This window comes from Verruconis gallopava (genome assembly GCF_000836295.1).
Source record: "Verruconis gallopava strain CBS 43764 unplaced genomic scaffold supercont1.41, whole genome shotgun sequence".
In the NCBI taxonomy this organism is placed as follows: domain Eukaryota; kingdom Fungi; phylum Ascomycota; class Dothideomycetes; order Venturiales; family Sympoventuriaceae; genus Verruconis; species Verruconis gallopava.
In genome coordinates, this window is record NW_015622177.1 from 73,689 (window position 1) to 100,267 (window position 26,579).

Consider the following 26,579-nt stretch of genomic DNA (forward strand, 5'->3'; position numbering starts at 1 on the left):
CGTGAGATCCGATCGACTCGCCGCCGCGAATACGCAGAACTCGCAAAGCCGACCACCACCACCACCACCACCACCACCACCACCACCACTACTACCACCACCACCGTCACCGCCTGGTACCTCGCGGGCGCACTGAACCGAGCCGCGTGCGTCAATTCTGCCTCTGCTCTGTGCCCCACACGCGAGTGCTTGTGCGTGCATGCATTCGTCCCTCCTGTGTGTGGAGCTTCGGTCTGGAAGCAATGAAACTCTGCAGCTTCTATGGAGGTCCCCGTGCGACTTTGCTTAGGCTCTTTGGCCTGACCCAGGCCAGGTGCTGCCGTCGTCGTGATGTGATTCGGGTTTGGCGAGGATATGCAATCCGCGCCCGCCGACCGCTCTGGCAGCATTGCAATGTCGTCCCTTGTTCGCGGCACGAGCAATCGTGTGCGAATGGACAGAGCCGGCCATACCCAGAAGGACTCTCGCTCAGAGTGGACGTGTTTGAGGAGGAATGAACCAACCAAGCCTGGTGTGTCGTCAAGTTAGCGCTGTCCATGCTCGAGTTGACTCTTCTTCTTCGTCTCCTTATTGTCATTATTGAACTAGTTACGGAATACCTCCGCCCCCCCGTGCCGCTGTTGTTGTTGACTTATAGGGGGTGCGCGAAACGCGCCAACTTCAGGGGCAGCGGGCCACGCAAGAGCCCACCGCGTAATGCCGGGCTGGCCGTTAGGACGTCTGTTCTTTTTCCCTTCTTTGTTCCTTGTCTTGTCGCTGCTCGCTTTTATGACTTAGTAAGATGGTCCAATAATGACGTGCGCCCAAGTGTCCCGACCATCCATATCGCAGTTGCTGATCTCAACCATGACATCCCCATCCGTGCTGCTCTCCTTGTAGCTCACCCACACCCACCGGACGGAACCGCTGGTCATGGCTCCCATCGACCTCTTCTCCCGTATCAGATCCTACTACCACAAGGAGCCTGGTAAGTCGTCCCTCTCTCTGCCCTCCCGTCCCTTCGTCTCCTCTTCTCCTCTCCTCGTCTTGTCTCCTCGTCTCAAGTGCTCCCGCTGCCCTATCCAGCACTTGCTTGAGCCCGGTGCTCGCACCTCCTGATTTGTGTTGCTCGTTGTCGAGTCGTTGCGCTGACCCGGGCATGAATGTAGTCAATAAGGCTCCTGCAATTTCGACCTTCACCGCTGCCCTTCTCTCGGTCAGAACTGTCAACTGCCCACACTGCATTCATACTCTCCACCTCCCCGTCCTTCTCTGTCCATCCCTGTTTGCAGTTTGCGCCGCCCAACCGTGCAGACCATAATCGCTGCGCCGCCTTCGTCTCCGTCGCCTTCTCCGTGCTGAACACAGCGCATGCTGACCTTATGAGTCTAGGCAGCCTTCGTCGTGCTCTATGTCCTACCCTTTTATCTCAGCAAAGCTACACGGCCTTCGCCCACTCTCTCCCGAGATGCCCCCTCCGTCATCCGCGCGCGTATACGAGCAGTCACGTCGGCTTGCACCATAGGCTCGCTGCTCGTCATTCTCATCGTCGCAAAGTTTGGCCAGACCACGCTCCAAGAAACGCTGCATATGCTGGGCTGGTGGCCCGTCAACCCCGTTGACGTTTTACGAACAACTCTGCTGTGCGCAATCTTGTTCGCGGGCCCGCTGTTCGAGGCCGCCATTGTCGAAGGCAGGTGGCGAGATTGGCTTTGGGGCACCCATGTCGTCGAAACGTTCAGTTCGTGGACCGGCTGGCGCAATCTCGTCGCCGGTCCCGTCACTGAAGAGATTGTCTTCCGCTCGCTCCTCGTGCCGCTGCACATACTAGCCAAGGTGGCCCCCAAAAATATCGTCTTTATTACACCACTCTATTTCGGCATCGCGCACATCCATCACCTGTACGAATTCCGTCTCACCCACCCAGAAGTGCCCGTCCTACCCGCCGTTCTACGGACTGTAGTGCAGTTCACCTACACGAGCTTGTTTGGCTTCTTCGCAACCTTCGTCTACTTGCGGACAGGTTCCGTGTACACCGCCATTGCCGCTCACATGTTCTGCAATTGGATGGGACTGCCTAGGATTTGGGGAAGGGTAGGCGTGAGAGCTAGCATGCAAATCAACGTTCCCAGTGGAGGCAAGAAGGGCGGGACAAGAGATTTAGGAACTTCTGCGACGGTAAAACGTGATCTCAGCACCCTGTGGACTGTTGTCTACTATTTGCTTCTTATCCTCGGCGCTTATGGCTTCTACATCAACCTTTTTCCTCTCACCGCATCGTCGAATGCCCTAATAGACTTTTCTAGCAACTAAAAGATTGTGAACTGGGACGACAGAAAGATGTCCCAGGCCATGGCCTTGGCAGCGTGACGGGACCAGGAGAACACCGCAACGCAAAGCGAAACGCTTGTTCTAGGAAACACAAGGGAAGATTCAGTCCCTAAATAATGCAATTTGCGGCTCTTCGCGCATGCACATTTTTGTTAGCCAGCAGAGATGAATTTATATTATCTTTAATGCCTGTACAAACACTGCCCAGCCAATATCTCCACCGTGACTCCGTAGCGTATCCCAGGCAAATGCAGGCGCAAGGGATGATTTAACTTAGCTGTCTTAAAGTGAGGCTCGCATATGAGCACGTGATTATCAATCTTCCTGGCTTGGTCCGGGCGCTTACCCTGGGCTGTTCTAAGCGGTCACCACAGAGCACGACTCCGCCGCATTATCTGCCACATATCGCTCAATACAGTACCAAAGCCCGTAACCTCCACAACTCTTGCGTAACGATCTCAGCCAAACCGTCGAAGACAACTTTCCGCTAACAGTCTTAGCATCGACTGAGCAGCTCTCAACTTCTCCCACTGTCTACCCAGTTATCAACCTCTTGTCTATTCAGCATGGCGAATGACGAATATGATGTGAGCTAAAGCTCCCGTTCTTCCCTATGCCGCTTTACTTTTGTGATTCAAGGGACGATAACGCTAACACGTTGCCCTTCGCAGTTTCTTTTCAAGGGTATGCAGGATAGATATAGCGCAACAAAAACACCAGTGACACCAACCTAACCATGAACGCACAGTTGTCCTGATTGGAGACTCGGGAGTTGGAAAGTCCAACCTGCTCTCGCGTTTCACCCGCAACGAGTTCAATCTGGACTCAAAGTCGACGATCGGCGTCGAGTTCGCAACTCGAAGCATTCAGGTCGACGCGAAGACGATTAAGGCGCAGATCTGGGACACTGCCGGTCAGGAGCGTTACCGGGCCATCACGTCAGCGTATTACCGCGGCGCCGTCGGCGCACTCCTTGTGTACGACATCAGCAAGCATCAGACATTTGAAAACGTGACAAGGTGGCTGAAGGAGCTGAGGGACCACGCTGACAGCAACATTGTCATCATGCTTGTGGGTAACAAGAGCGATCTGCGGCACTTGCGAGCAGTGCCAACAGAGGACGCCAAGCAGTTTGCAAGTACGTGGCGTCAAGAGACTATATCCGCTCGTGTTGGGTTGAGAAGGCTAACATGCGTCTGCTACAAGGCGAAAACAACCTGTCCTTCATTGAGACATCGGCCCTCGACGCAAGCAACGTCGAGTTAGCCTTCCAGAATATCTTGACTGGTATGTAGTTTCATTAGGGCTACCGTGCAATTGCCGCCATCTGACTGTTCTGTGCAGAAATCTACCGCATCGTTTCTAGCAAGGCACTCGACCAAGGCGAGGGTGGAGGGGCCATGCCAACGGGCGAACGCAAAGTTCTAGAGATCTCGAAGTCGACAGATGACAGTGCGAAAAAGAGCGGCTGCTGCTAAAGAAACCTCTCTCCCCTTTTTCCGTTCCCGTCTTACCTTTTTTCTCTCTTTCAACGATACATGGCATAGTGCTTTCGAGGTTTCCTTGACACAGAACGGGATGCAATTAGACTGGTCCGACTCGGCCAGATACATTTTGCCTGTTGCGACTTGGTGCAGATCTAGGCAGACGAGGACTTGTGCAGACAGAACTCCTATGTACTGAATGACCATTCCGGGTTTGTCCGCGGAAATTGGCATTCTTTCTTCCTTGCTTTTAGGTTGGATGCCAGAAGATCCTGAAAGGGCCCCAAGTCATTTTGTTCCTTTGTCCAACCTTTTTTTGTTCCCCAAAACGCGGCGTACTTAGGATGTGGGGTGTGACGAGGCAGCATGTAAACGTTTTGCACGAAGAGATTAATGAAGTTGGCATATCACACGCTCAATACCGTCATGATGTCCATGTATATTCGTTTTTTTTTGGCCACGGGAACGACCTTAGCAATTCACATCTCCCACTCGCAACGCTTGATTTGGCGTCAATCGACTCAAGAGTCAATCAGAAACCGTGACTGAATAAGCAACCTTGGTCAAGCACTGGGGTGGTCACGTGATATTATCCACCTCACGGGCTTGGTCCGTGCTCTGCAGTGCATATAATCCAAATTTTCCTGCGCACCACTTTCGCTCCTCATCATCAGTACAGGTTATACAAACCTTCGAGGCTCCGTCTTCGTACGGGTAGTTGAGAGCTGTTCCGTATGAGCATCGCCATATGCTCAACGCTTACGCCGTGAAGAGTTTTCCGTTCCCTGCCTCGTAGACCAAAGAGTCTTGCACCGTCTTATAGCTGCGATTCGCCGATTCAAGTTGGTGCGGAGCTGTGTGATGAGTGCCACATCCCTTGTCCATTTTTTTTTTTTTGGCTGCCACCCTTTCCTGAGCTTGAACAAGCTTCGGACGGCTTCGGATCTTGGGGCGCTGTCAGAGAATATTAGTTTCTTGGACGGATCTGGCAGTCTGTGACTCGCTGACGACGTCGAATGCCCCTATTTGACCTCTTATGATCGATTGTGTAGCACATCTACGATGAGAGAAATAATATATAGCTATCTGTGTTCATTGTATCCAATCCTGTCAAAAGAGTGACGTGAATCACCCCTCTGTCGCTCACTACTTCTTTCAACAATATGCCCATCCTTGTGCGGTGCGTTTCGTTCACAAAGACGCCTTCGATGAATCCTAGGATGAACCGCTAAGCGTTATTTTAGCCGCGGCAAACTCAATGCATTAGCTGGCCAAGTTTTAAGAAGAACCGAGATTGAATTGGCTCTGTCCTGAGCATCTATTTCGATCGGTATTTACAACATCTGTGTCGGAGTACTACGTTTATCAACTGCCCAATGGTTTTGCTTTTTTTTTTTTCAAATAGGTTACCTGCCCAGTTACTTCCGAGATTAAGAAATTTGTCCCATCTGAATTTCGCGTTCATGACTCGAAGATCTTCTTCAAGCCGTTGAAAAGTATGTCCGCGTGGTGTTTCTGGAAGATAAGCATCGGACGGAGCCTCACTGCGCGTTCTCCTGAGCCACCGATGTTGATCCCAACGGTCTTCGCCTTCTTCAACACCTCGTCACGGCGGGGAGAGTCGAAGGCAATGAACGTACCCTGGCCTTTGCCTCTTAAATTTTGGATCTCGCTCGGGTAGCTCTTGGCCAGCTCCTCGAAACCAGAGTACAAATATGCGCCCACTTCTGCCGTGTGATTGACCAGATCCAGGCGTTCAATCTCCTTGATGATGGCCCGGAAAAGAAGCGCACGGGCTGGATCGCCCATCCACGTGTTGAATTGGCGATATGCCTTGTTTGGTCGAAGATCAGGGTTTCCAAAGTAATAACCGGCAGTCTGTGCCTTCTTGCTGAAGGTCACCATGTCGGGTGGATCCTCCAGGTTCCAGTGGTCATGTGCCCAAAATTTGCCCGTTGCACCAACACCAGTCTGCACTTCATCAACGATCATAAGCACGTTATGCTTGCGCGTGAGAGCTCGGAGGCCCCGGAAGAAGTTTGGCGTGGCATGGTTGTCACCGCCTTCGGATTGCACAGGCTCAATGATGATAGCTGCAACCTTGTTATGGAATGTGGTGATTATTCTCTCGGCTTCCTCGAGGCAACGTTTCTCCTCCTGGGCATTGTACTCTACGTTGGCAGGATCGTCAAGTGGATATCTCAGCACTGGGAAGGGCGCACTTGGCCAATCAAAGGCAGGAATATCCAGCTTATGAATGGGCTTGCTGCGTGTGGTACTTAAACTTCCAAACAATCGTCCGTGGAAGCCGGTCTTGAAGGACATGATGCTCATTTGTGGTGCACCTGGCGCAGAGTTGTTCATGGCCGAGCTCATTTCCTCTTCGGTGAAGTCCGCTCCCATGCCACGCTCTTGTTGCCGCTTCCACATGAAGGCTGCTTTGTATGCAAGCTCGTTGGCGTCTGAGCCAGCTTGTGCCGTGAACACCTGGTTCAACCCTTTCGGAGCAACGGACAGTATTCCAGTCTCTAGAATGTCTACCCAATCATCCTGAGGAAAATTGCCTAGAGCTGGACGGTTGATCAAAGCACTAGCCATCTCTGGCGACGTAGCTGCACGCAACAATGATGGATTGTTGTACCCAACCGGAATCGACGCAATTTGAGCGTACCTAGGGGTTCATTAGAAGATCGAGCGTAATCAAGGCATTGACACGTACACGTCAAGGAGTACGTTGCCGTCAGGATCAACGATGCTTTGCTGAAGTTAATTGAACGTTCATCTTGTTCGACACAGCCTTGGACGCACTAGTTTCCAATGCTCTTCTTGTAGTCTGCAATCATGTTCAAACTACTCGTATCAGTGACCTTTGTCAGCCTTCGAATGACTTCGGAGCTTTTCGGTCCCGGAATTGTACTCTTCACAGTCGGAGAGTTTGGTTCTCCAGGGAAGAGAGGCTCTTCAGACTTTGGGGCGGCACTTTGCTTTGATGCGGCAGTTGCATAGCTCTTGTAAGCAAAAGTCGCTCGTGCAGTCACCTTCAGCGATCGAAAGGCTCTCCCGCAAGAGCCAGAACGTAGCATCGCCATTGCACTACGCGTACGTACTCAATCTGGCCGATCGTTCAAGGCCTACGGACGAGCTTTGAACTTGACGGTAGCAAAGGAAAAAATGTAGCAGGATTTGACGAGAAAAGAGTAGGGCAGGATGTTCGGTACAAGCGTCACGACGTGTGGCAAGGCGATGCAGGATCAACTAGTAACGAGATGCCCAGAGCAGTATTTACATCGACATATCCCTGCTATGACTCGTCTTTGACGTTGCCAAAGTCGCGCGGATTTGACCGCTGAGTGTGTTCTTTAGCCCCGCTGAATGTTGACCGACCTGGAGATAACAATGCAGGGACGAGCACGTCGCTAACCTTGATCTGGGAGTTTTTCCCGACGTCAACCGCTTGCAGCCATTGCGGGGCTGTTGTTGTTACCAATTCAAACCAGTAGACTGTTGAAACCGTCACGATTCTTTTCCGCAGAATGTCACGCTGAAACCTCTCATTTGTCTCTGTCCGAGGCAACACTGACTCCTGCTTATTGCGTTCCTTTCTGGATGGAAGAATTGATGGAGTATACAAAATTATAAATTGCAACGCCCCTAAGGGGTCCCTTCGTGTAGAATGCCATGTAGGCTGGATATAACCTGGATGCAAAATTAAATAATTACATACAATGAAGCCGCCATTTATGCATCGCGCGTGTCTGTATGTGTGTGCGCCCATGGTGTGCGCGCCCAAGAAAATAACAATTGCGGCCCTGGTATAAAAGCGGATCAGTCCATTGAAGCGACCATAAAACCAACGGCCACCAGGAGGCACAACCGAACAATGCTACGATGCTGTTTCCAATGGCGCCGGGCTTCGGTGGCCATTGACCATACTGCTCTTCGTCGAGAAATTCTGGTCACTGCCGTTTGTCTCCACCGGACTTGGCTCCTGCTGTGGAATTTCACTTCGAGGTGTTGCACTGCCTTCATCAACAGCCATCTGAGTCGGTGGAGGTGGAGGGGGTGGAGGGGGTGCCTCGACCTTGATCTTCTTCGACACACTGCTTTCCGACTCTGCTGGCGTCGCGGGTGTCTCGCTATCACGTTTCCTTTTGGCTAGGCTTTGCTCTTCCTCCACATCGAGCATCTCATCATCGGAAACTTGCACTTCTTCCTCTTCTTCCACCTTTAAATCTGCAATAGGCGGAGTCGTCGACCTTTCATTGGTACTGGAACCATTCCTCTTGGCTTCTGCTGCTTTCTGCTCTGCCCGTTCCCTCTTCTTCTTTTCAACATTCCGCTTCACAGCCTTGTTCATAAACTCTGCTACATGTTTCTTTGCTGCATGTGCGTACTTTCTATCCATTTTATTCGGGTCCGTGACTCGCTTGTTCTTGTAATCCGATTCGACAAGCTTCTTGAGGATCTCGTCTGCCAGCCTCTTGATCTCATCTCGAGGCAATTTTGGCTTGAACTTGTCTATCGTCGACCTGATGTGGTTGAGAACCTTGGGAATGTTAGTTTATGTGAACTGATGACTCCTCAAAGGAACTCACAGTAGTCTTGTAAATCTTCTTTTGTTTCTCTAACGGAAGCGATCGCCACTTCTCTTCCTTCCTTTTCGGTGTTTCAACAGCCACAGGGGTAACAGTAGCTGATGTATCCTCCTTAGGCGTGTTTGTACCTTTTATGCAGTCATTGATGATTTGCTGCAACCGCTCTTCATTGGTCAAAGGTTTGGGAGGTGGGGCAGGTATTGCTGCGTTCAGAGGACGTTCCCATTGAACATGGCTTCCAGTGTAGTAGTACGTTCTACCTGTCTCATCTCTGGCCTCATGCCAGCCCTGCGGCAATGCTTGTGGCGGAGGTCGACGAAAGGCTGGCCGTGATGCTCCAAAATAGCCAGGGGCACGCTGTGGCATGCTGTTTCTTGGACCTGCTGGCGCGACAAGTGGCGATTTCGATCGTGATCGACTTCGTGATCGCACCCGTCTCTCATTACGCTCCTCTCGAACGATCTCAACCGGAGCGTTGGGATCACGCTCTTTACGGGGTATGCGATATTCCATTTTTAATTGCCCCCAAAGTTCCAGCATCTCTGTCGCCTGCTCGACAACGCGCATATCCTCATTGCTCTTCAGCCTACTAACAGTCTCTTCTATGCCAGAACTTTCTATTTTGTTCCTGCTCAGTCGAGGAAATTTGTGCAGCACCCCCAAGACCTGTAGGCAGACATTTGAATCTTCCATGAACTCATTGAGTACGATTTTGAGTGTTCGATATCCATGCATGCGCACTACGCGCAGGATAACCTTCTCTTCTTCAACCTTGAGCAACCGATTTAGAAGTTTGACAGCGATCCACTTCTCTTTGCATTGCATCAGTGTTGCCATGAGATTGGTGACGCCATCTTCTTCTAGCATCTTTGGTTGGAGCTTGTTAACATATTCTTCGTCGTCCTCACCAGTCTTCCTTGGTCTCCGTGGCTTCTTGGCGACAGCAGTATCCCAGGATTCGCCGTCCTCGATTCCAAGAGCTTCGATGGTAGCATCTGACAGCTTCGTAGCTCGCTCAGTTTGGGTCTTGCCTCCTATGAATCCAGTGCAATTAGGTTCACCACAATAGCAAGGCTGTGGGTCCGCACCGTACCGATCAACATTATAGTTGAACACGAGCTCTTCCCCAACCTTGATTGTGCGCCCGGCAAATATGCCCATACAGAGTTTATCACCGACCACCCATTTATCAACGTAACAGTTGGGATTGCAAGAATGGTTACAGAAGCGTCCGAGGTTGCCTTTCTTTGTGGCATCAACGAACTCGCCCTTATTAAGCGACATAAAATAAAAATGCTTTATGCCTTCCTCGTCGTATTGCCGCATCCGGCGGCGAAATCGAGCCTCGTCAATGACTTCGCCAACATACTCGAAGATAAAGTCGCCATTGTGCAGTTCGGTATTCGTCCGTAGCCCGTAACCTTTTTTCTCTGTTTTGAACACAGTCACGTCTGCGTACTTTTTGTCATGGAATCTGCGATTCTGGCAATTTTGGCCACAACTACCTTGACCAGTACACTCTATTTTGGTCAGACGGTTGATGCAATCAGAATCCTCATCGCACGCATGATTAACGCCATCCACTGGAGGCACAGTTAGTAAAGCCCATGAAGGACGCTGCGTGACACTGCCTACCGTAGTTCTCCCTGCAATCACAGTCCATGGCGTGCTCGGTTGTTCCGAGCCACTTTGCCGCGTATATGCAATCTTCTATGACTTCGAACGAGGATGTCGCTTCGTCGTACATGTCAGGCTCATCGTTAAACAGCGGCGGTGGCCGCGATATAATTTTCTGCGAGGAACTTCGTGTCAATTTAGGCGCCTTGCCAGGTTCCATCTTCACCGTAATGTCTCCACCCACGATTGACTCCGTCCTTCCGGTTGTTATCTGAGTTTCATTTTCAGCTTTGAAGGGCGATTGCGTGCGAGATTGAGAGCGCTTCAAAGGCGAGAGGCTAGGTTTCGATGTAAGGGGAGTGGACGTTCGTTCTATCTTGACCACGCTCGCAGTACGCTCGTCACCGGATGATGTACCGCCCTCGAGCTTAAGATCCCTCACGTCAGACTCGATCTGCTCCTCCTTTTTTTCTATGTCACCACCGGCCATCTTGGTGAGCTGCCGGTCAAGACCAACGTCGCGAATGAAGAGTTGTGATGTTGGTGGTCGTAGCGAGAGTTTGGGTGAGGGTGAACTTTTCGTCTAATATTGCCGATGAACGAAACCTGGCTACGACGGCGTCCCCCCACAGCAACGGTGACAGACACGGATTCCGAACTCCCGGTAATGACAACGCAAGGATACACTGTGTATAAGCCGTAGACCACATGGACGGTCGAGGAGCCGCTGGCGGCCACTGGAGGCTAAGTAATGGAGCTGAAAAGCAACTGTGGCAAGATATGCCAGGCAGTTGCGCTTTGGTGACTCTAATTTTATTCAAAGGAGTCTGAATTGTTAGAGAACGACCGTTATTCGATGTAAAATGCTCGCATGGGCCGCCGTGGTATTCGATCCCGTCGGTACGAAGGAAGAAAGCGAAGGTTGGCAGCAAGGTGCCCAATGGCGCATCCGGCACGTCGCGTATGCGACCTCAAAGCACCCAGTTTCGAGCGACTTGTCCTGCGACAATTTGATGGTCTGGCAACAAAGGAGTGTTCGCGATATACTCTTGGTTCGGAACTTCGTCTTGCCATTGTTCGCGAGAGCAAAATGCTTGGCAATAGAACAACGTACCTATATCGTTCCGCGCTTAACCCTTCACACAACAGCACAACAACTGTCTATGCAAATTAATGCAAAGGAGCCTATTATTTAGTCCAAAAAAAACTAATACCGTACTTCATGTCTGATTGGATTTTTATCTTTTGGGGAATCAACTTCTTACACGATTCACAAGTGTTGGGCCTGTGTGTTAGAAGTTCATTGATTTATCGCTTTTATACACTAGATCATTCTGGTGAATTGTACTTCCTGTAACATCCACAGGTGGGTTTCCCTTTCAATAGGCCAAGGAAAAATACTGCTTCCGTCAATATGGAGATCGAAGCTTGCTAGAATTGGACGAAGAATGGTCGGAACGATAGAGACATGAATATTGACGAAAATGTGAGCGGACTCAGTATATGGAATAAACCATTCAATGCTCGCAATCTTGAGAATACATAGTCTCGTATTCAACTCAAGTTCCTCCCAGACCTGCACAGTCTGATCACCAACGTAATCTGCAAATCCTAAGGGCGGACTGTTTTTCCTCTAACTAGATGTAGTACTCGAAACCTTGAGGGGAAGTGGAGAATGGTATGCCGACAGCGTTGGTGAGAAATTATCGAGCATATACTCACCCTATTGTGAATCCGCCGAGCGCAAGGACGGCTGTACGACTGGGGGCAACACGTCTCTACTATTCTCTATCATTCTCATACCATCGAGAAATCTGTAAATATTTTCGTATGACTCTAAGGTCACCCAATCTGACTCTTCAGTAATCGCCTGTATCTCCCGCAAACTGGCGTTGTTCATACGCCTGCCGACACGGCATGCGCTGATCAAAATACATGCGAACTGCAGCGGTTTTATCGTAAGTCCGGCACATAGGTACTATGCATGTTTCGCTTATTCATTGTGATGAGCTGGGACAAGGCCTGTTGTTGATTTTATTGAGCGAATTAAGATGGGTTTCAAGCTTAAAGCTTGGCCAAGGTAAGTTGGCTTAAGTAGAATCGAGAAAATCTACTAATCAGTGGCTAGGAATGAGATATATAAACTTGATTAGTTGGTAAGTATAGACAAGTGGAGAAAGCTTGTATTGAGGGTAACATGTGACGAATTGTTCGGCTTCACGCCTTTGCTTCGAATGCTTAAACATTGTGATTTTAGTTTGAGACATTGACAATCCACCTATTGTCGTTCACTCTCTTACAAAAAATCATCTTCCGTTTCGCAAACATATCGCTGTTTCGACCAGTTTCCAACCATTTCATGGCTTCAGCGCTTGAGAAAATATTTTTCTCGAGCCATCCTTGCACCTGCGTATCATCTTCCGCTGCTGGCAGATGCTCAAAATGTCTCCTGACTGTGAATCTAACCTTTCCATTACACGAAACTACAAATGTTTGTATGGGTTTCAAGAATTTCGATTCAGAACCAAAGGGTATAGCCGGCCACGTGACGCTCCCATCGAAAAGGGAGGTGTAGGTAGAGGAGCGTTTACCACTGCCGAGTGCTTCTGTAGAATGAAGTAGCTGCCAGCACTCTTCCGAAAATGCTGGAGTTAACGGCGCCATTAGTTTCACAAGGCTCTCCACAGCATAACGAGAGATTTTTTGAACCTCCTTATCTTGAGGAACAGCATTTTCGATGGAACCGGTGTAGGAGTCAAGCGTGTTCGTGAATTTGATCAAGTCCGATACCACCGTATTCAGCCCACTAGCTCTGCGAATTTTCTCTTCAACACTATCACTGGTTGTTCTGAGTTCCGCAAGAATTTTCTTATGTGAATCTGCAAGAGATGGAATGTCTGTTTCAAAATTGAGAGTGGCATTTTGGCCAGCATTTAGATTGACCAAACGCCAGACTTTGGTCAGCCATCTCGTCATTCCAATAATGCGTTCTTCTTCCCAGTTCAGCACCTCTCCTTCGGGTGCAGCGAACAAGATATGTGCACGAGTAACATCGGCACCGTACCTTGCAAGACATGCCGCCGGATCGACGCCGTTGTGTTTGCTTTTAGACATCTTTTCAAAACTGATGTTGGGCATAGCGCCTGTAGCTTTGATGACAGGCGCGCTTGGCACTGAGGTATCGACTTCTTCTGCCTTGAGGAAGCGGCCATTGACGGGGTCAGAATATGTCTTTCCATGCACCATTCCTTGCGTAACCAGCTTTGAGAATGGCTCTGTGAAAGACGTTGGCCATGATCGTCCTCCTTCTTCAGAAGCCAAAAACTTTGCCATGAACCGAGCATAGAGCAAGTGCAATATTGCATGCTCTACGCCGCCAATATAGTAGTCGACCGGCATGAGTGAGCTTGCTTTCTCCGGGAGGAAGGGAATGTCGTGATTTTGTGGATCTGTGAAACGAAGGAAATACCAAGCAGAGTCCATAAACGTATCCATAGTATCGGTGTCGCGCCTTGCTGGTTGCTTGCATTTCGGGCAGCTCGTACTAACCCACTCTTTGGCGCTTTCAAGAGGGTTTCCTTCTCGTCTTTGGAAGTGATCAGCACTCAACTTTGGGAGCTGAACTGGAAGTTCTTCAAGTGGAACCGGGACAGAACCACATAAATTGCAATGAACAATGGGAATTGGCGCCCCCCAGTATCGTTGACGACTGATCAGCCAGTCTCGAAGACGCCATGTGGTGTGTTCGTAGGCATTATATCCATTCATTTTTAACTGCTGAAGAATTTCAAGCTTTGCTTCCGGGCTGCTTTTGCCGTCCCAGGACGTACCATGGCACAATGAAATCCCTTCACCTGTGAATAAACCTTGGAATTTCGTCTCATTCCCTGGCCTAGGTTCAATGGCACAGATGATATCTTCGTTCGGACGATGTTTATGCCAGAACGCGTTGTCACGAGCGTCGTGCGCGGGAACGCCCATAACAGCTCCAGTCCCATAGCCATCTAACACGTACGGAGCAGCGTATATGGATATTCTTCTGACTCCAAGAAGTTTGTTCTTGGCTACAAAAGGTAGCAAATAGCCATCCTTTGAATTCTCTGGTAAATGCTTTGCAGTTTTGATGAACTCTTGCAGCTTTTTGTCATGCTCCGCAAAGGCCTGCACCAAGGGGTGACTCAGGGACAAAGCGACAAATTGAACACCGTACAGAGTATCAAGCCTAGTGGTGAAGACCTCTAATTCTCTAAATGTCGAGAGGACGCTTCGAGCACCGTCAATGCGACTGTACGGCACTTCGAGTTCGAATGGGAATCGCACGCCTATCGATCTTCCAAGCCAATTCTTTTGCATATCCACAACTCTTGCTGGCCACATATTATCATTTTCCAGCTTAAGTAAGTCTGAATATAACTCTTCAGCGTAATGAGTGGTGGCAAGGAACCATTGCTTGAGCATTCGCTGCTCAACCTTTGCACCTGATCTCCATGAGCGGCCATTCGCATCGACCTGCTCGTTAGCAAGAACTGTATGATCTATCGGATCCCAGTTAACAAGTGCTTCCTTTTGATACGCTAGGCCAGCTTTATGAAGCTTAAGAAACAAAAGTTGGGTGTGTTTATAGTAGGCGGGATCGCAAGTTGCGAGTTCCTAGGCAAAGGTTAGATCTCATCCTGTGTGGAGAATGCTATTTAAGTCGGCGTACTCTATCCCAATCCCATTCGCCATTCATCGACTTCAACTGTGCCTTCATTTGCTTAATATTCTGAATGGTCCAGTCTCCAGGATCTACCCCTCGTTCAATTGCCGCATTCTCCGCAGGTAGACCAAAAGCATCCCAACCTATTGGATGCACCACACGAGTGCCTTTCATTCTATGGTAGCGAGCGATGACATCTGAGATGGTGTAAACCCTAATGTGACCCATGTGCAATGTTCCTGACGGATACGGAAACATGGGCAGCACATATTTCGCAGTCTTAACGCCATCTTTGCTCTCGTCGCGATGTACCGAATCTTTTAACCGAGAGCGTTGTTGCTCCCATATGTCTTGCCATTTCGCGTCAATGGCAGCGAAGTCAGGACGTGAGGAGGTGGATGCGGGCCGTAGCTGCCCCCGTCGCGGCGCAAACAGGAGCGCTACGCCAGATGGCCATCTTGCGCTGGTCAAACAATAGTGAAGGTAACGCATGAGAAATCATGCCATAATCAAAGACTGCCTAGATGCCGGAATTGTTTTGCATCGATCTGAGTCAAACGCGGATCCCTGCCTACCGTAGTGCCTTGCAGCCTTCGAGCTATCAGACCACCGCGACCACCCACCGACCACCGAGACCAGCGAGACTAAGCTAGCAGATGCCATGCTATACACCCAATTATTGGCGCTACTCTCCAAGCAAAGGAAGTCTTTGACGAGTCGGTTATGCAGGTGCATAATCACATTGGGTCGTTACTCATAACTCATATAGTGTATTCAAACATATTTCATCAAGCATTTGACTCAGTTTCCTCGATCGACCTTGACTAAATAAAGCAAAAACATCCGGAAACTCCTCGACTGAATCAATGGGCCAAGTATAATGATTGAAGATAGCATACGAATTGAGTTTAGGAGCTCGTAGTCTACGACACATACCGGCTGGAGAACGTGATCGATATATTTCCTACGGGGATTGAAAAAGATCGTGACTCAGCCGTTAGGTGATGGAAAACTATTGGAGAAGCATTTGTGGCGATATGAAATCAGCGAGACAAGTCTTTGTATCTACAATGGCGAAAAGGAATCTATTCGACCTGATACACTTTGATGATACAAACCCGCATATCGCGCAGCACAAGAATTGCTGTTTACTATTTACACTTTCAGACCAAGCTCTTCTGCAAATGGCAGAACATGTAGATCGCCAACCGCAGAGACTGAAGCCTTGCTTTCAAGAAGCGCCTTGGCAGCCTGTTGTATGTCAATTAGTATTGTATCTAGATAAATCGATAATGCTGAAAGAAGGTCAATACGTACAGCCTTGACTTTAGCCTCATCCACAGCGTCGATCAACTTCGCGGTCTCATCAACTTGATACGCCTTGTTGCCAGTGATCAGACCATTGCCAGTAAGCTCTATGCCATTGTTGATGTTCTGGCCGAAGTCAAGCTCCTTGTATTTGGCCTGAGCTTTGGCCTTTGTGATATCCTCTTTAGAGATCTGGCCATTGGCAACAGCCGTAATGGTTTCGACCACCTTCTTGGCCGCCGCTGCAACGCCAACTGCTGATCCATGGATTTGCGTGTACAAAAGGCCGGCGTCAGAGTAGATAGCGCTCTTGGTTTTGACACCTACGCTCGAAATGTTTGCAGTCGCCTTGGAGAGCAACGAGAAGCCTGGTGACCACTTGATACTGGATTCACCGCCGAGAAGAGTAGCGAGTACGGAGATCTCCGGTTTGTAAGAGCCTCCTGTAAAGGAACTTGAACCGGGGAAACCGATAATCATGGTGTTATCAGCGGCATGAGCGATGCGTTCTTCACCTCCGTAATACTTGCTTGGTTCAGTCGTTATGGATGGCACGCCAGAAGCGGGAGCTGATGGGATATCCTTAAAGAACTCTCCGACCCACTTCGACATCTGCCCATGGTCCGCACCGTTCGCAACAATGGCGAAGTTAGGCTTTGTGTATGCTGCCGAAGCGAATTCGGCAATTGTCGAAGCATCAAGGTATTTGTTGATCGGGGTGGATGATGATGGGAAGAGCGGCTCACCCAGGCCACGGTGGAAGGCGATGCCGTGGACGGAGCTCAGGGCCATCTGCTGCGTGTTGGCTAAAAAGTTCTTTTGAGATAGCTTAAGGATTGGTAGGATCTGCTCGGCATAAACGTGGTCTCGAGTTCACGTCAGCAACAAAGCTTTTATAGCAGATAAGCACACGCACTTTGGTATTTAGTCTTTCCAGCAACCTCAGCAAGCAACTCGAGGAAGTAGGGTAGATCATCACGAATGAATTTTGCGCACAGAACGAGGTTCTCCCGCGAGTGGTACGCGCTCAATTCGCTACCGAGCAGCTCTGATTCCCGAACAATGCGCAGAGCAGAGCGGTTCTCGGTATTCTGTAACATCGTGGTTAGTGAGTCGTAGCTCTATCTTTCTGTGCCTGTACTCCCGTCTCATCGAAGCTTTATTTGAACCGATTTGAGCCGTTCATATCATCTCACAGTCTCATCTGAAATAAGAGATGGCTATAAAGCCACTGTATCGTGCAGCTGAAGGAGGAAGAGGATGGATGCATACCCTGAAAGCGAAGCCTCGTAGACCCTCTGTAAGGCCTGGAAGGAATTGATAGCGAGTTCCAGCCCTCGAGACTAAGGCCAACGTCGTGGTTGGGCCAGTGAGATCTCGGCTTGCGAATTTTGTCCCGGCAGCCTCACCGATCTGGTAGGCGAAGGAACCCGAAGCTGGAGCTGTCGCTGGTGCGTTAGATGGCAAGAGGTTACAAAGGCAACAAGAAAGCGGGATTACCAGCAAGGCCGCGCTTTTGACTGCACTGTAGGCAGCGCAGAGCCCTTTGGCCACTTCTCAGCGATGGGCGAGAATACATGATGGTCGTACGGGGCGCCAATGGGTGGTGGAAGCTGAAAGGTTGAAGACGACGGACGTCTTTTGCTCGAGCAACAAATACGGAATTGGCTGACGCGCGATTCGCCGATGTGAGGACCCGGCCTTGGCAGAAGAAAGACCTTGGAGCATGACCACATGAGGCTAGCGTCTACGGCGTTCATTGACACCTTCAACTTTTTTACTGCCAGTGCGGGACCCAAAAGATTCGCGATAGATTGTGTTCGAATTCTGGCGGCCAAAATTTCCGTCGCATTTACCATCCACGTCTGGCGTGTGCTGGGGAACCCGTCGAGCTCCCCAGGGTTGCACATCCAGCTCAATCATTGCCATTGTCCCGTGTAAATAGCCCTCTGGACCTGTTTCGTACTATTGTCGTCCAGTCCACTCATGCATGACGACGAACTGAAAAGTTCTGCCTAACACTCGATCAGCTCCAATACTCATGAAGCAATCAAAGCCTTTCGCATCCCATCATCATGCGGCAAAATCTGGCTGAGTTGTTGGCTTCGGCTGTCTCGACCACATATGGTTCATACTACGGCGCAGTCCTCTCTGCGCTCACCACTCGAGCACGGGCGACATCTGCCCAACTCATACGTGCAACACCGAACCTAAGCAGCGGCGATGTTCGCCTTGCCCTAGTCGCAATGGTACAGCAGCGCATCGTCAACCACTATACCGATGCGTCGGGCACGACCTTCTACGAGCCCAACTGGGAGCACGCCTACAACTTCATGTATCGCATACCGACGCTGTGCAAATTAGTTGAAGAACGATATGACACATGTGTCGCAAATGTGTTCAATGCCGTCGCCCGGGCCGGTGTCGTCTGCGTAAACGAATTGCTTACTGAGATGTGTCCAGCTCCACCCGAAGACGCGAAAAGCAAGCACGAAAATTCAAACACAAATATGGTTGAAAATGGCGGTTCAGATACAAGAGCTGGCCAAAGTGCTATTCTATCCGAGAATGAGCTCTATGGCGCCCTAAATGTGCTGCTAGCCGCAGGTTATTTGATGAGAGTGAATCTTCGACAGTTCTGGCCGCCCCACGACCGCGAGATCGAGGCTACCAACGAAGTGCTTCGCTCAGACTTTCCCACTGGCGTGAGCGCGAAGAAGGAGAAAGATGAACTAAAAAGGCAGACAATGCGGCTTCTACGTCGCTGGCGCGAGGAGGACGAAAACTTCGAATCTCATGGCGTCAATGGTTTCAACAGCCCTTCTCGCAAGCGCACCGCGCACCATGGAGATTCATATCTCGATGCAGACGCAGAGCTAAGAAACCCCAAGCGGCAACAATTAAATGGTCAATCAAAAACCCTTGTTGAACACCACAGAAGCTGGCTCTCAAAGCACCAAGATCCACTAGACGTAAGGGTTTTGTTTCTATGAAGGAGCTCTCTTACTCACAGAGGTGTACAGCCTGACCTGATCATTGCCGTGAACTTCGACAGATGTGCTGTCGGCCTGCGTACAAACCAATTCATCCAATATTGCGAGCGGCACATCCATCCAATGACTGCAAAGGTGTACGGAGCACTGCTGCGCGTTCTTGAGGGTTCTACAAGTCGCTGCTTTGATCCTTTAGAGGAAAGGCCCGAAAATGAGCGTGAATTCTTCGGTCCTGTTTACGAGAAGCCTAAAAAGATTGATTCAGGACTATCAGAAGCTGTGACGACGCAACAGATTGCGAATATGCTTGAAGCGGACCTGGATCTTACCGCAGGCCTTGCACCTGAACCGAACGATGATGTTGAGCCTTCCGTCGAGAATGCAAATGTTGTCAATGGTCATGCTTCGCGTCACGAAGACGATGATGATCCAGAGAGCGCGCGATTACGCAGGATAGAACAGCATCTTCATGTTCTCGTATGTGACTCGCGTGGGCTGGTACGAAGAAAGCATCGAGAATGGTTTGTCCCTTTCCACTCCACAACGCAACGCATAATAGAGTCTGAGATCGAGTCTTGCATCACACATACCCTTGGTACACTACCAGCGCGAATGGTTCGCATCCTCAAGTTCTATGGTCATCAAGAGCTTCGCCATCTCGCCTCTAGAGCCATGGTTACTGAAGACCAAGCTCGCACAGCGTGTCAGCTCCTGCAGCAAGCTGGTTGGATCGATGTTGTAGAGCTTCCGCGGACAGCGCGTCGAGAAGTGACGAAAAGTCTATGGCTCTGGTGTTATGATGTGCTGCAAGCGCGTCAAAAATGTCTGGCTGATTGCTATTTTACCATGACACGACTGTCCATTCGCCTCCAGAGCGAGCGTCAGAAGATCGAATCTGTCATTACTAAATCGGAACGCTCGGACGTAGTAGGCCATGAAGACAAGTTCCTCAATAACGAGGAGAAGGTGGCACTTGCTAAGTTTGCAAAATCGACAGATTTGATCACAAGACAAATGGTGCGTATTGATGAACTTGTGGCCGTGATGAGGGATTTCAGCGCGATGGAGCATCCGCATAAGCTTTGGGACCTAGGTTGGGTTGATTGGCAAAGCCCAGAGAGGGATGGGCTCGATGATGGAACAAGAGCGCTCGAAGAGTATGTTGAGGGCGCCGAAGACGAATCGAATAATGAAGATGAGGATGAAGGTCTTAATTAGGCCCAAAGTTGGGCTCTAATCGAGTCTCAAAGTTATCGAACAGTGCACTGGGACAGAGGGGGGGGGTTTTTTTTTTTGCATAGCATATGGCATCTGATCACTAAGCTTGCAAGGACTGTCAGCATCGCTCATCGATGGACCTATTTTAGCCATCCACCAGAGAGGAGAAACTCCGTTCTTCGGCATTTGCCTCAGAACCATCAGCAAAATTGTTTCAGTCGTGTTTCGAGCACTCTTCACTAGACAGTTCTGAGTAAATGAAAGAGAGAGAGCTGTGTAGAGGAAGCCTGCCACTGACCTTAACGTATCGTATGTTCCCATGGCTAAGTTGCGAGAGAGCAATCGCTGATTATGACCATTCTCCCCTCGCGATTGATTGTCGAGGAAGATGGCGGAGAAAACGCCGTGTGAGTATTACGGGCTATTTGACTACGTAGAGTCCCGCAGGAGATGACCCGCCGAAGGAAGAGCGACTGCGACCTCCAATTCAACACTGTTCAGTTGTCTCAAACCAACGACTATTCCACAGTCGGCCGCCACTCGTCAGTCTGCACATGCGCTCACAGGCCCATACTTCATCTGATCATTCTGTTCAAGGAACAATGGTCGAGCTTGCAAATCGTCAACATATTTGAATGTTCAAGTTTGATCACATTTATAGAAATCTTCTCACAGCAACATCGAGTCAACTAGCTGCCGTTTGAGGCCTTGCTTAGACGCTGTTCCGTTGAAATTATGAATAGCAAAGCTGTTGTGATACGTTTCAGGCTTGCACTGCCCCAAACGCCAATTTCAACAATGATGCCAAGCACTAGGAGAATAGAGAGACAAAATTGGCGAAATACAAAAGGACGACCAGCGGAAAAACACGAGGAAAGAAGCCAACATGGCGAGTTCAGTAGCAACTCGCGAATGGAGCCTCTGCTCGACACGTCAAATCCGCGGCGGGGCCCGTCAAGATGACGGAACCATGCAAACCAAAGGATGAGAGAATCTGTCAATGCATGTCTAAGTTTGAGTCTCGTGGCCCATTTCTAACTTGACGTCTCAGGCAACTTTCACTTACTGTTGTAGATACGGTAAGTTAACCATATTTCGTTTAGTGCTGCGAGTGTCAGACCCTGGTCAATTCTGCATCACCATATCAACTTCTTTCGGCCTTGATTAAAGGCCAAACCCAATACATCTTGCAGTGGCGCATACTGTAAACTCCAAACACCTGATACAAAGCGCAACCACAATTTCTGCGGCTGCAAGATGCAGTCTAGATTTCAATCGTATCAGTCTTCTATCCAATCAGGCCTTCAATCCGACTATGCCAAATCCACATCCTCGTTCTTCAGTAACATTCTTACGACAACCACCTCAAAATACAACTCCCTCAAACGACAACTCATTTCGAGCGAAGCCGACGGTGACACTGAAGACGACTCTCACATAGCAAGAGGATTAAGAGCATATTACACCGAGAAAGGAAGGGCGTTTCCACCATGGCTGCCGCCAGACCCCAAAGCCCCGCCTCCTCCTGCACCAACACAATTTGTGTCTAGTTCCGGCGTGAATGTGCAGCAGAAAGGCTACGGGACGCAAAATCAGCAGAATCCTACGGGATCTGGTCGATGGAACAGATCAGGTGGGGGACTCAGCGATTTATGGGGCGATGGTAACAGGAACTCATCACCTCCGGGCAGTGACAGCCTTCGGCAGCGCCCCAGCATGGTCTCGAACAACTCCGCCGGCTCTGTACCGACGAGCTCGCAGTCAGGTCGCTTTGGTAGTTCAAGATTTGGAAGTGGAGAGAGTCTACAGCCCGAGCCGCAATCTCGACCCTTGCCCAGCCAAAGAGCAGGCAGCTACCAAAGTCAAGGCTCCGTCGGGGGTGGTCGATTTGACACTGCATCTCCACCACCTGCAAGTGGCGTTTCCGCGCAGGACAGATTGAAAGCGCGGCTCTGGGGTGCTGCACGTACAGCGTCGCCACCTCCAAACGCCGCTTCAGCTGGGAGCCCTGGAAATAGCGGAAGCAGAAACCCGTACGAGAACACGGGAGGAGGAAATAATTCGTATGCAAAGCAAGCCTCAGGGAGCAATTCAAGATATGGAGGTGGCCCCTCGCAAGATAGGCCTCTAGTCTCGTCGAACTCACCATGGAGTGGTGGGGGAGATTATGGAGGCAGCGGAGGGTATGAACAGAGTGGGGTACCTTCTGGTGGAGGACTTCCATCGGGTCCACGATCTGGCAGACAAGGAGTTGGATTACCAAATGGGCCGCGGCCTCAAAGATTTTGAGTGGCTGGTATTTTCACCGATCTGAGATGTGCCAAGTCATTTTCAGCGACGGATGTGCAAGCATTTAGCTATGTCATTAAACGATATCCATTAAGTGCGACCTATCTTTTGAAGTATTATGATAATGAAGATGATCAAATCCAAGCATTGCTTGATTTTCTTGTCAGAGATACATCAAGTTGAGGGACACGAAATAGTGGAATTGTTGCCGACTGGACGAGGTGGTTTGGAGATCACTAGTCGCCAGTTCGGTTATACTGAGCTCGAAGTGGCGTTGTCTTGCTAAAATTGATTGAGATGGAAGAGATTGGTTAAGGGCTTGATCATGTCTTTCAACACATATTTCAATCTACGCGACGATAGACTTCCCAAGAAAAAAAAGTTCGAAAAACTTCGCCTTCCTCAGAACAGGCGTACTAGAACTTGGCTATTTTGACTTCAGTCACTATCGAGCAACGTCGTCTTTCATGTCTTAAAGTGATGAAGGAATTTGCAGCAACGCAATTCGAAAGTATTTGTGTCTCAAAGCGTTCACTGACCAGATTGAGCAAGCAAATGGCAGGAAGACCATTTACGTGGAGGAATTTGAGGATGGAAAGCTTTGGCTGTGAGGATTGAAAACCTGAACTCCCCAAAACAAATGCCACAAAATGGAGATTGGGTGGGAAGAGATTCAATCCTCATTAGAATGACGTTCGCGTTACAGTCGTGCAGATGCAGAAAGACGCGCGGACTGTACCGCATTCAAAGAAGTCGACGGGAGCAAGCTCGACCAAGCACGCGGTACAGTTGGGCAAGTAATGCGTGTTTAGTTCGTGGCGGCGGACGAGTTGTTGTCGACGAAATGCGGAAGCCTGAATTTGCCCCGCAGTTTGCGCCGACCGTCCACGCCGCCTCAAAGACGTCACTATGGTCAGCTCAGCCTTACACACCAGCTGACCTATTATGTTCCACTTTGCCCTCACATGCTGCATATCTAGTAGACCGTCTGCACGTATTGATCCTACGCTTCTTCCCCTGTGCTCGCAGACTTCAAGTGCATCTACACCCGATGTCCTCCTCCCACACCCCGCCATCGCCGACGGCGTCATTCTACGACATGAGTGACGATGAAGAAGGCGAATACAGCACTGTCGTACATAAGAAGACAGGACGAGGCGTAAAATTACTTTATGCGAAGAGTAAAGTGAGTCGATTTAAATACCAGACAAGGCATTATTGTATTGATTGTTGTAGGTTTACATTCACCCGTCGCCATCGGCTAAGGACAACATCCCAGGCTTCATCGCCCTTATTCAACAGAAACCTGCCGATCTTGCTCTAGCCTCCGACAGACCAACGTCTTCTCATTCTCATAACAGCCCTGCTGCATCCGATCTTCTCCTTGCTTGGGTGCCGGAGTCTTCGCTCGGTGATGCTTACGATACGTATGTGAAGGTCGATCTCTCCGAATCGTCGTCTCCACCTAAGCAATCCTTCCTCGTACCTGCGCCGCCACTCACAACGAGCCATCCAAGCAGCCTCAGCCATGGCGCGTACGCATTTTCAATCCCGCTTAGCGAGGTATACAGCTTGCTCGTGCGTCCACCAAACCTTGGGTGGTGGTTCGGGAGCGTGATTATTAACACAAGGGCCGGTGATAGCTTTCCAGCACTTTTCTTCCACGATAACGAATGCCAATCAACAATACTACAGCGCAAACGTCTTGCCAAGGAAAGCTTCGATCCATTCAAGGATGGGGGAGGAATGTTTTGGGGTGGCGATGAGGTTCTTCGCTGGTTGAAACGGTATGTAAGAGTCGAAAGAACTGGGGCCGATCCAAACGTGTATCTCATAAACCCTTCACCAGAGGATAAGGTTGGATTTAGCAAAATCAATGGCATTGATGATAGCAAGCGGGAGTCGTCTAGAACTAGCATGGCCGGGGCAATTGGAACCAGTGGATCGATCTCTCGGGATGGAGGAATGGATCCTGTCACAAAATTTTTAAAAGAAACGCGGTGGAACGTGCTAGAGAAGTTGAGCCAAGTTACCACATTCACGAGACGAACAGCCCAAGCCATCACGGAAAATAAAAATTTGCCTCCACAAGTGAGACGACTGCTACACAACCCCGAGGTTCAGACTCTACAGGATGAATTCGACAGCGCAAGGCTTTACCTGGCAAGGTGGGCGATGGGAATTGCAGAGCAAAGTGAGAGAGAGAAGAACCAAAGAATATGGACTGCCAAGGATGTTTTAGAGATGGAGGATACTGATGTCGGGGAATTCGAGCTGCTTGATGCCGGAAAGCTCTCTCTGACCGATCGTAGAAAACCAGTCGATATGAAGGAGTGGAATGGTTTTTTCAATGATTTTGATGGCCGATTACAGCTGACGTCTGACGAAGTCAAGGAACGAATCTTTCATGGTGGCCTAGACCCAGACGATGGAGTGAGAAAAGAGGCTTGGCTATTTCTGCTCGGAGTATATGACTGGAATAGCACAAAGGATGAACGGGCAGCCCTAATGAACTCGAAACGGGACGAGTATATTAGGCTCAAGGGAGCTTGGTGGGAACGTATGGCAGATGGCTTATCTTCCTCGGATGAGGCTGAATGGTGGCGTGAACAGAAAAATCGCATAGGTATGTCCATGTATTGGCGAAGTAACCTTATTGCTCAGAAGCGCTGACATTTCCCCGGATCTCGGGGTCCGCCATGTAGAGAAGGATGTCCACAGAACAGATCGCCATATTCCACTTTTCTCAGGGGAAGACATACCACACCCAGATCCATCCTCACCCTTTGCCGAAGCAGGCACAAATGTGCATCTTGAACAGATGAAGGATATGCTCTTGACTTACAATGAGTACAACAAAGAGCTCGGTTACGTTCAGGGCATGTCGGACCTTCTTGCCCCGATTTACGCAGTCATGCAAGACGATGCCGTTGCATTCTGGGGCTTCGTCGAATTCATGAACAGAATGGAGCGTAACTTTCTTCGCGATCAGTCTGGTATGCGCACACAGCTTTTGACCCTGGATCATCTGGTTCAGCTCTTAGATCCAGTGTTGTATGCGCATTTGCAAAAATGTGATTCTACGAACTTCTTTTTCTTTTTTCGTATGCTGCTCGTCTGGTATAAACGCGAATTTGAGTGGATGGATGTGCTTCGACTCTGGGAATGTATGTGGACAGACTTCCTCAGCTCAAATTTCCATTTGTTTGTTGCACTTGCGATATTAGAGAAGCACCGCAACGTTATAATGGAGCATTTAAGAGGATTTGATGAGGTTCTCAAGTACAGTAAGTGCAACCATATTCCACTCTTCACACTACTACTAAATAGACTCTAGTCAACGAACTTTCGAACAGCATTGATCTGACTTCGACGCTCGTAAGGGCTGAACAACTCTTCCGCCGCTTCCAGCGTACAGTGGAAGCAGTGGACCGGAAATACAGTTTTCCTGTCCCGAGCAATGTTCGACAACGAAGGCCAGGACAAGAACCCAGCCAAGGACAACACGCTGAGACGAGTGCGAGAGAGGGATCACTCTTAGGGGAGCTTGCCAAATCTCAGGAGCCAGATAAAGGCAAGCAGATTGGTTCAAGGGATGCTATTGCCGCAGGAGTGAATTCAGAGAATGTGAAGGTTATCAGCCCTGAACTTAGGGACCTATTGAGGAGAGACATTTATTACAAGCTTAATAAAGATGAAGTCAGGGAGCATGGCGGCGGTGTTGGGTCATGAGATTGGCATTTTTGCAGCTATATTTCTTCGCAAAAATGTTGACTATCTAACATTGCCCTGCCAACATTCAGTCTAATCGTAGAGCCTGATGCTACTGCACTGCAAGACGTTTCAAGGCTCATTGCAATAATATTGTTGCACAGCAATTATTTTTTCGTGGACCAGTGTAACAGAGTTGTTTGAAATTTGTAGAGAGAACAGCTTTCCAAAACGCGTAGTCGATGCACATTCTCAGCAAACACTGCGGCGGGAATTGGCATACATTCTGACAGCCGTGTAGCCTAACAAGCCAATCATACGTCAATCTGCTCATGTAAAGACTTAAAGTTCAAAG

General features: G+C 49.6%; 10 protein-coding genes across 16 annotated transcripts; 5 read left to right on the top strand and 5 right to left on the bottom strand.

Annotated features, from left to right (window-relative positions):
* Positions 1–94: 94 nt before the first annotated feature.
* On the bottom strand, positions 95–716 carry PV09_08447 (uncharacterized protein). The gene has a single exon (XM_016362344.1). It carries the CDS (start codon positions 575–577, stop codon positions 260–262), a length of 318 nt encoding a protein of 105 aa, XP_016209792.1. The 5' UTR covers positions 578–716; the 3' UTR covers positions 95–259.
* Positions 717–749: 33 nt separating this feature from the next.
* PV09_08448 lies at positions 750–2,510 on the top strand. 3 transcript variants are annotated; one of them, XM_016362345.1, is made up of 3 exons: positions 750–967; positions 1,149–1,195; positions 1,372–2,510. In XM_016362345.1, the coding sequence occupies exons 1-3, from the start codon at positions 913–915 to the stop codon at positions 2,290–2,292; spliced, it is 1,023 nt and encodes a 340-aa protein (XP_016209793.1). In that variant the 5' UTR covers positions 750–912; the 3' UTR covers positions 2,293–2,510. The 3 variants fall into 3 exon arrangements, with proteins under 3 accessions (XP_016209793.1, XP_016209794.1, XP_016209795.1); XM_016362346.1 differs by having other exon boundaries at positions 1,149–2,510; XM_016362347.1 differs by lacking the exon at positions 1,149–1,195.
* Positions 2,511–2,681: 171 nt separating this feature from the next.
* On the top strand, positions 2,682–4,302 carry PV09_08449. 2 transcript variants are annotated; one of them, XM_016362349.1, is made up of 6 exons: positions 2,682–2,759; positions 2,811–2,897; positions 2,982–2,994; positions 3,059–3,448; positions 3,517–3,597; positions 3,655–4,302. In XM_016362349.1, the coding sequence occupies exons 2-6, from the start codon at positions 2,877–2,879 to the stop codon at positions 3,786–3,788; spliced, it is 639 nt and encodes a 212-aa protein (XP_016209797.1). In that variant the 5' UTR covers positions 2,682–2,759; positions 2,811–2,876; the 3' UTR covers positions 3,789–4,302. The 2 variants fall into 2 exon arrangements, with proteins under 2 accessions (XP_016209797.1, XP_016209796.1); XM_016362348.1 differs by having other exon boundaries at positions 2,682–2,897.
* A 514-nt stretch (positions 4,303–4,816) lies between these two features.
* On the bottom strand, positions 4,817–7,140 carry PV09_08450 (4-aminobutyrate aminotransferase). Its single transcript, XM_016362350.1, has 3 exons — positions 6,603–7,140; positions 6,514–6,549; positions 4,817–6,465 (listed from the first exon to the last, which is right to left on the bottom strand). The coding sequence occupies exons 1-3, from the start codon at positions 6,881–6,883 to the stop codon at positions 5,256–5,258; spliced, it is 1,527 nt and encodes a 508-aa protein (XP_016209798.1). The 5' UTR covers positions 6,884–7,140; the 3' UTR covers positions 4,817–5,255.
* Positions 7,141–7,417: 277 nt separating this feature from the next.
* PV09_08451 lies at positions 7,418–11,120 on the bottom strand. 2 transcript variants are annotated; one of them, XM_016362352.1, is made up of 4 exons: positions 10,251–11,120; positions 10,025–10,181; positions 8,390–9,972; positions 7,418–8,340 (listed from the first exon to the last, which is right to left on the bottom strand). In XM_016362352.1, the coding sequence occupies exons 1-4, from the start codon at positions 10,494–10,496 to the stop codon at positions 7,678–7,680; spliced, it is 2,649 nt and encodes an 882-aa protein (XP_016209800.1). In that variant the 5' UTR covers positions 10,497–11,120; the 3' UTR covers positions 7,418–7,677. The 2 variants fall into 2 exon arrangements, with proteins under 2 accessions (XP_016209800.1, XP_016209799.1); XM_016362351.1 differs by having other exon boundaries at positions 10,025–11,120.
* A 980-nt stretch (positions 11,121–12,100) lies between these two features.
* Positions 12,101–15,230, bottom strand: PV09_08452 (leucine-tRNA ligase). Its single transcript, XM_016362353.1, has 2 exons — positions 14,712–15,230; positions 12,101–14,656 (listed from the first exon to the last, which is right to left on the bottom strand). The coding sequence occupies exons 1-2, from the start codon at positions 15,195–15,197 to the stop codon at positions 12,260–12,262; spliced, it is 2,883 nt and encodes a 960-aa protein (XP_016209801.1). The 5' UTR covers positions 15,198–15,230; the 3' UTR covers positions 12,101–12,259.
* Positions 15,231–15,474: 244 nt separating this feature from the next.
* On the bottom strand, positions 15,475–17,680 carry PV09_08453 (uncharacterized protein). The gene is made up of 5 exons (XM_016362354.1): positions 17,514–17,680; positions 17,286–17,455; positions 16,930–17,104; positions 16,023–16,879; positions 15,475–15,956 (listed from the first exon to the last, which is right to left on the bottom strand). The coding sequence occupies exons 1-5, from the start codon at positions 17,590–17,592 to the stop codon at positions 15,861–15,863; spliced, it is 1,377 nt and encodes a 458-aa protein (XP_016209802.1). The 5' UTR covers positions 17,593–17,680; the 3' UTR covers positions 15,475–15,860.
* Positions 17,681–17,793: 113 nt separating this feature from the next.
* PV09_08454 lies at positions 17,794–20,520 on the top strand. 2 transcript variants are annotated; one of them, XM_016362356.1, is made up of 3 exons: positions 17,794–17,950; positions 18,044–18,985; positions 19,037–20,520. In XM_016362356.1, the coding sequence occupies exons 2-3, from the start codon at positions 18,089–18,091 to the stop codon at positions 20,222–20,224; spliced, it is 2,085 nt and encodes a 694-aa protein (XP_016209804.1). In that variant the 5' UTR covers positions 17,794–17,950; positions 18,044–18,088; the 3' UTR covers positions 20,225–20,520. The 2 variants fall into 2 exon arrangements, with proteins under 2 accessions (XP_016209804.1, XP_016209803.1); XM_016362355.1 differs by having other exon boundaries at positions 17,794–18,985.
* A 798-nt stretch (positions 20,521–21,318) lies between these two features.
* Positions 21,319–22,904, top strand: PV09_08455 (uncharacterized protein). The gene has a single exon (XM_016362357.1). It carries the CDS (start codon positions 21,482–21,484, stop codon positions 22,511–22,513), a length of 1,032 nt encoding a protein of 343 aa, XP_016209805.1. The 5' UTR covers positions 21,319–21,481; the 3' UTR covers positions 22,514–22,904.
* Positions 22,905–23,445: 541 nt separating this feature from the next.
* On the top strand, positions 23,446–26,555 carry PV09_08456. 2 transcript variants are annotated; one of them, XM_016362359.1, is made up of 5 exons: positions 23,446–23,699; positions 23,750–24,091; positions 24,157–25,139; positions 25,219–25,800; positions 25,851–26,555. In XM_016362359.1, exons 2-5 carry the CDS (start codon positions 24,042–24,044, stop codon positions 26,243–26,245), a joined length of 2,010 nt encoding a protein of 669 aa, XP_016209807.1. In that variant the 5' UTR covers positions 23,446–23,699; positions 23,750–24,041; the 3' UTR covers positions 26,246–26,555. The 2 variants fall into 2 exon arrangements, with proteins under 2 accessions (XP_016209807.1, XP_016209806.1); XM_016362358.1 differs by having other exon boundaries at positions 23,750–25,139.
* Positions 26,556–26,579: the final 24 nt, after the last annotated feature.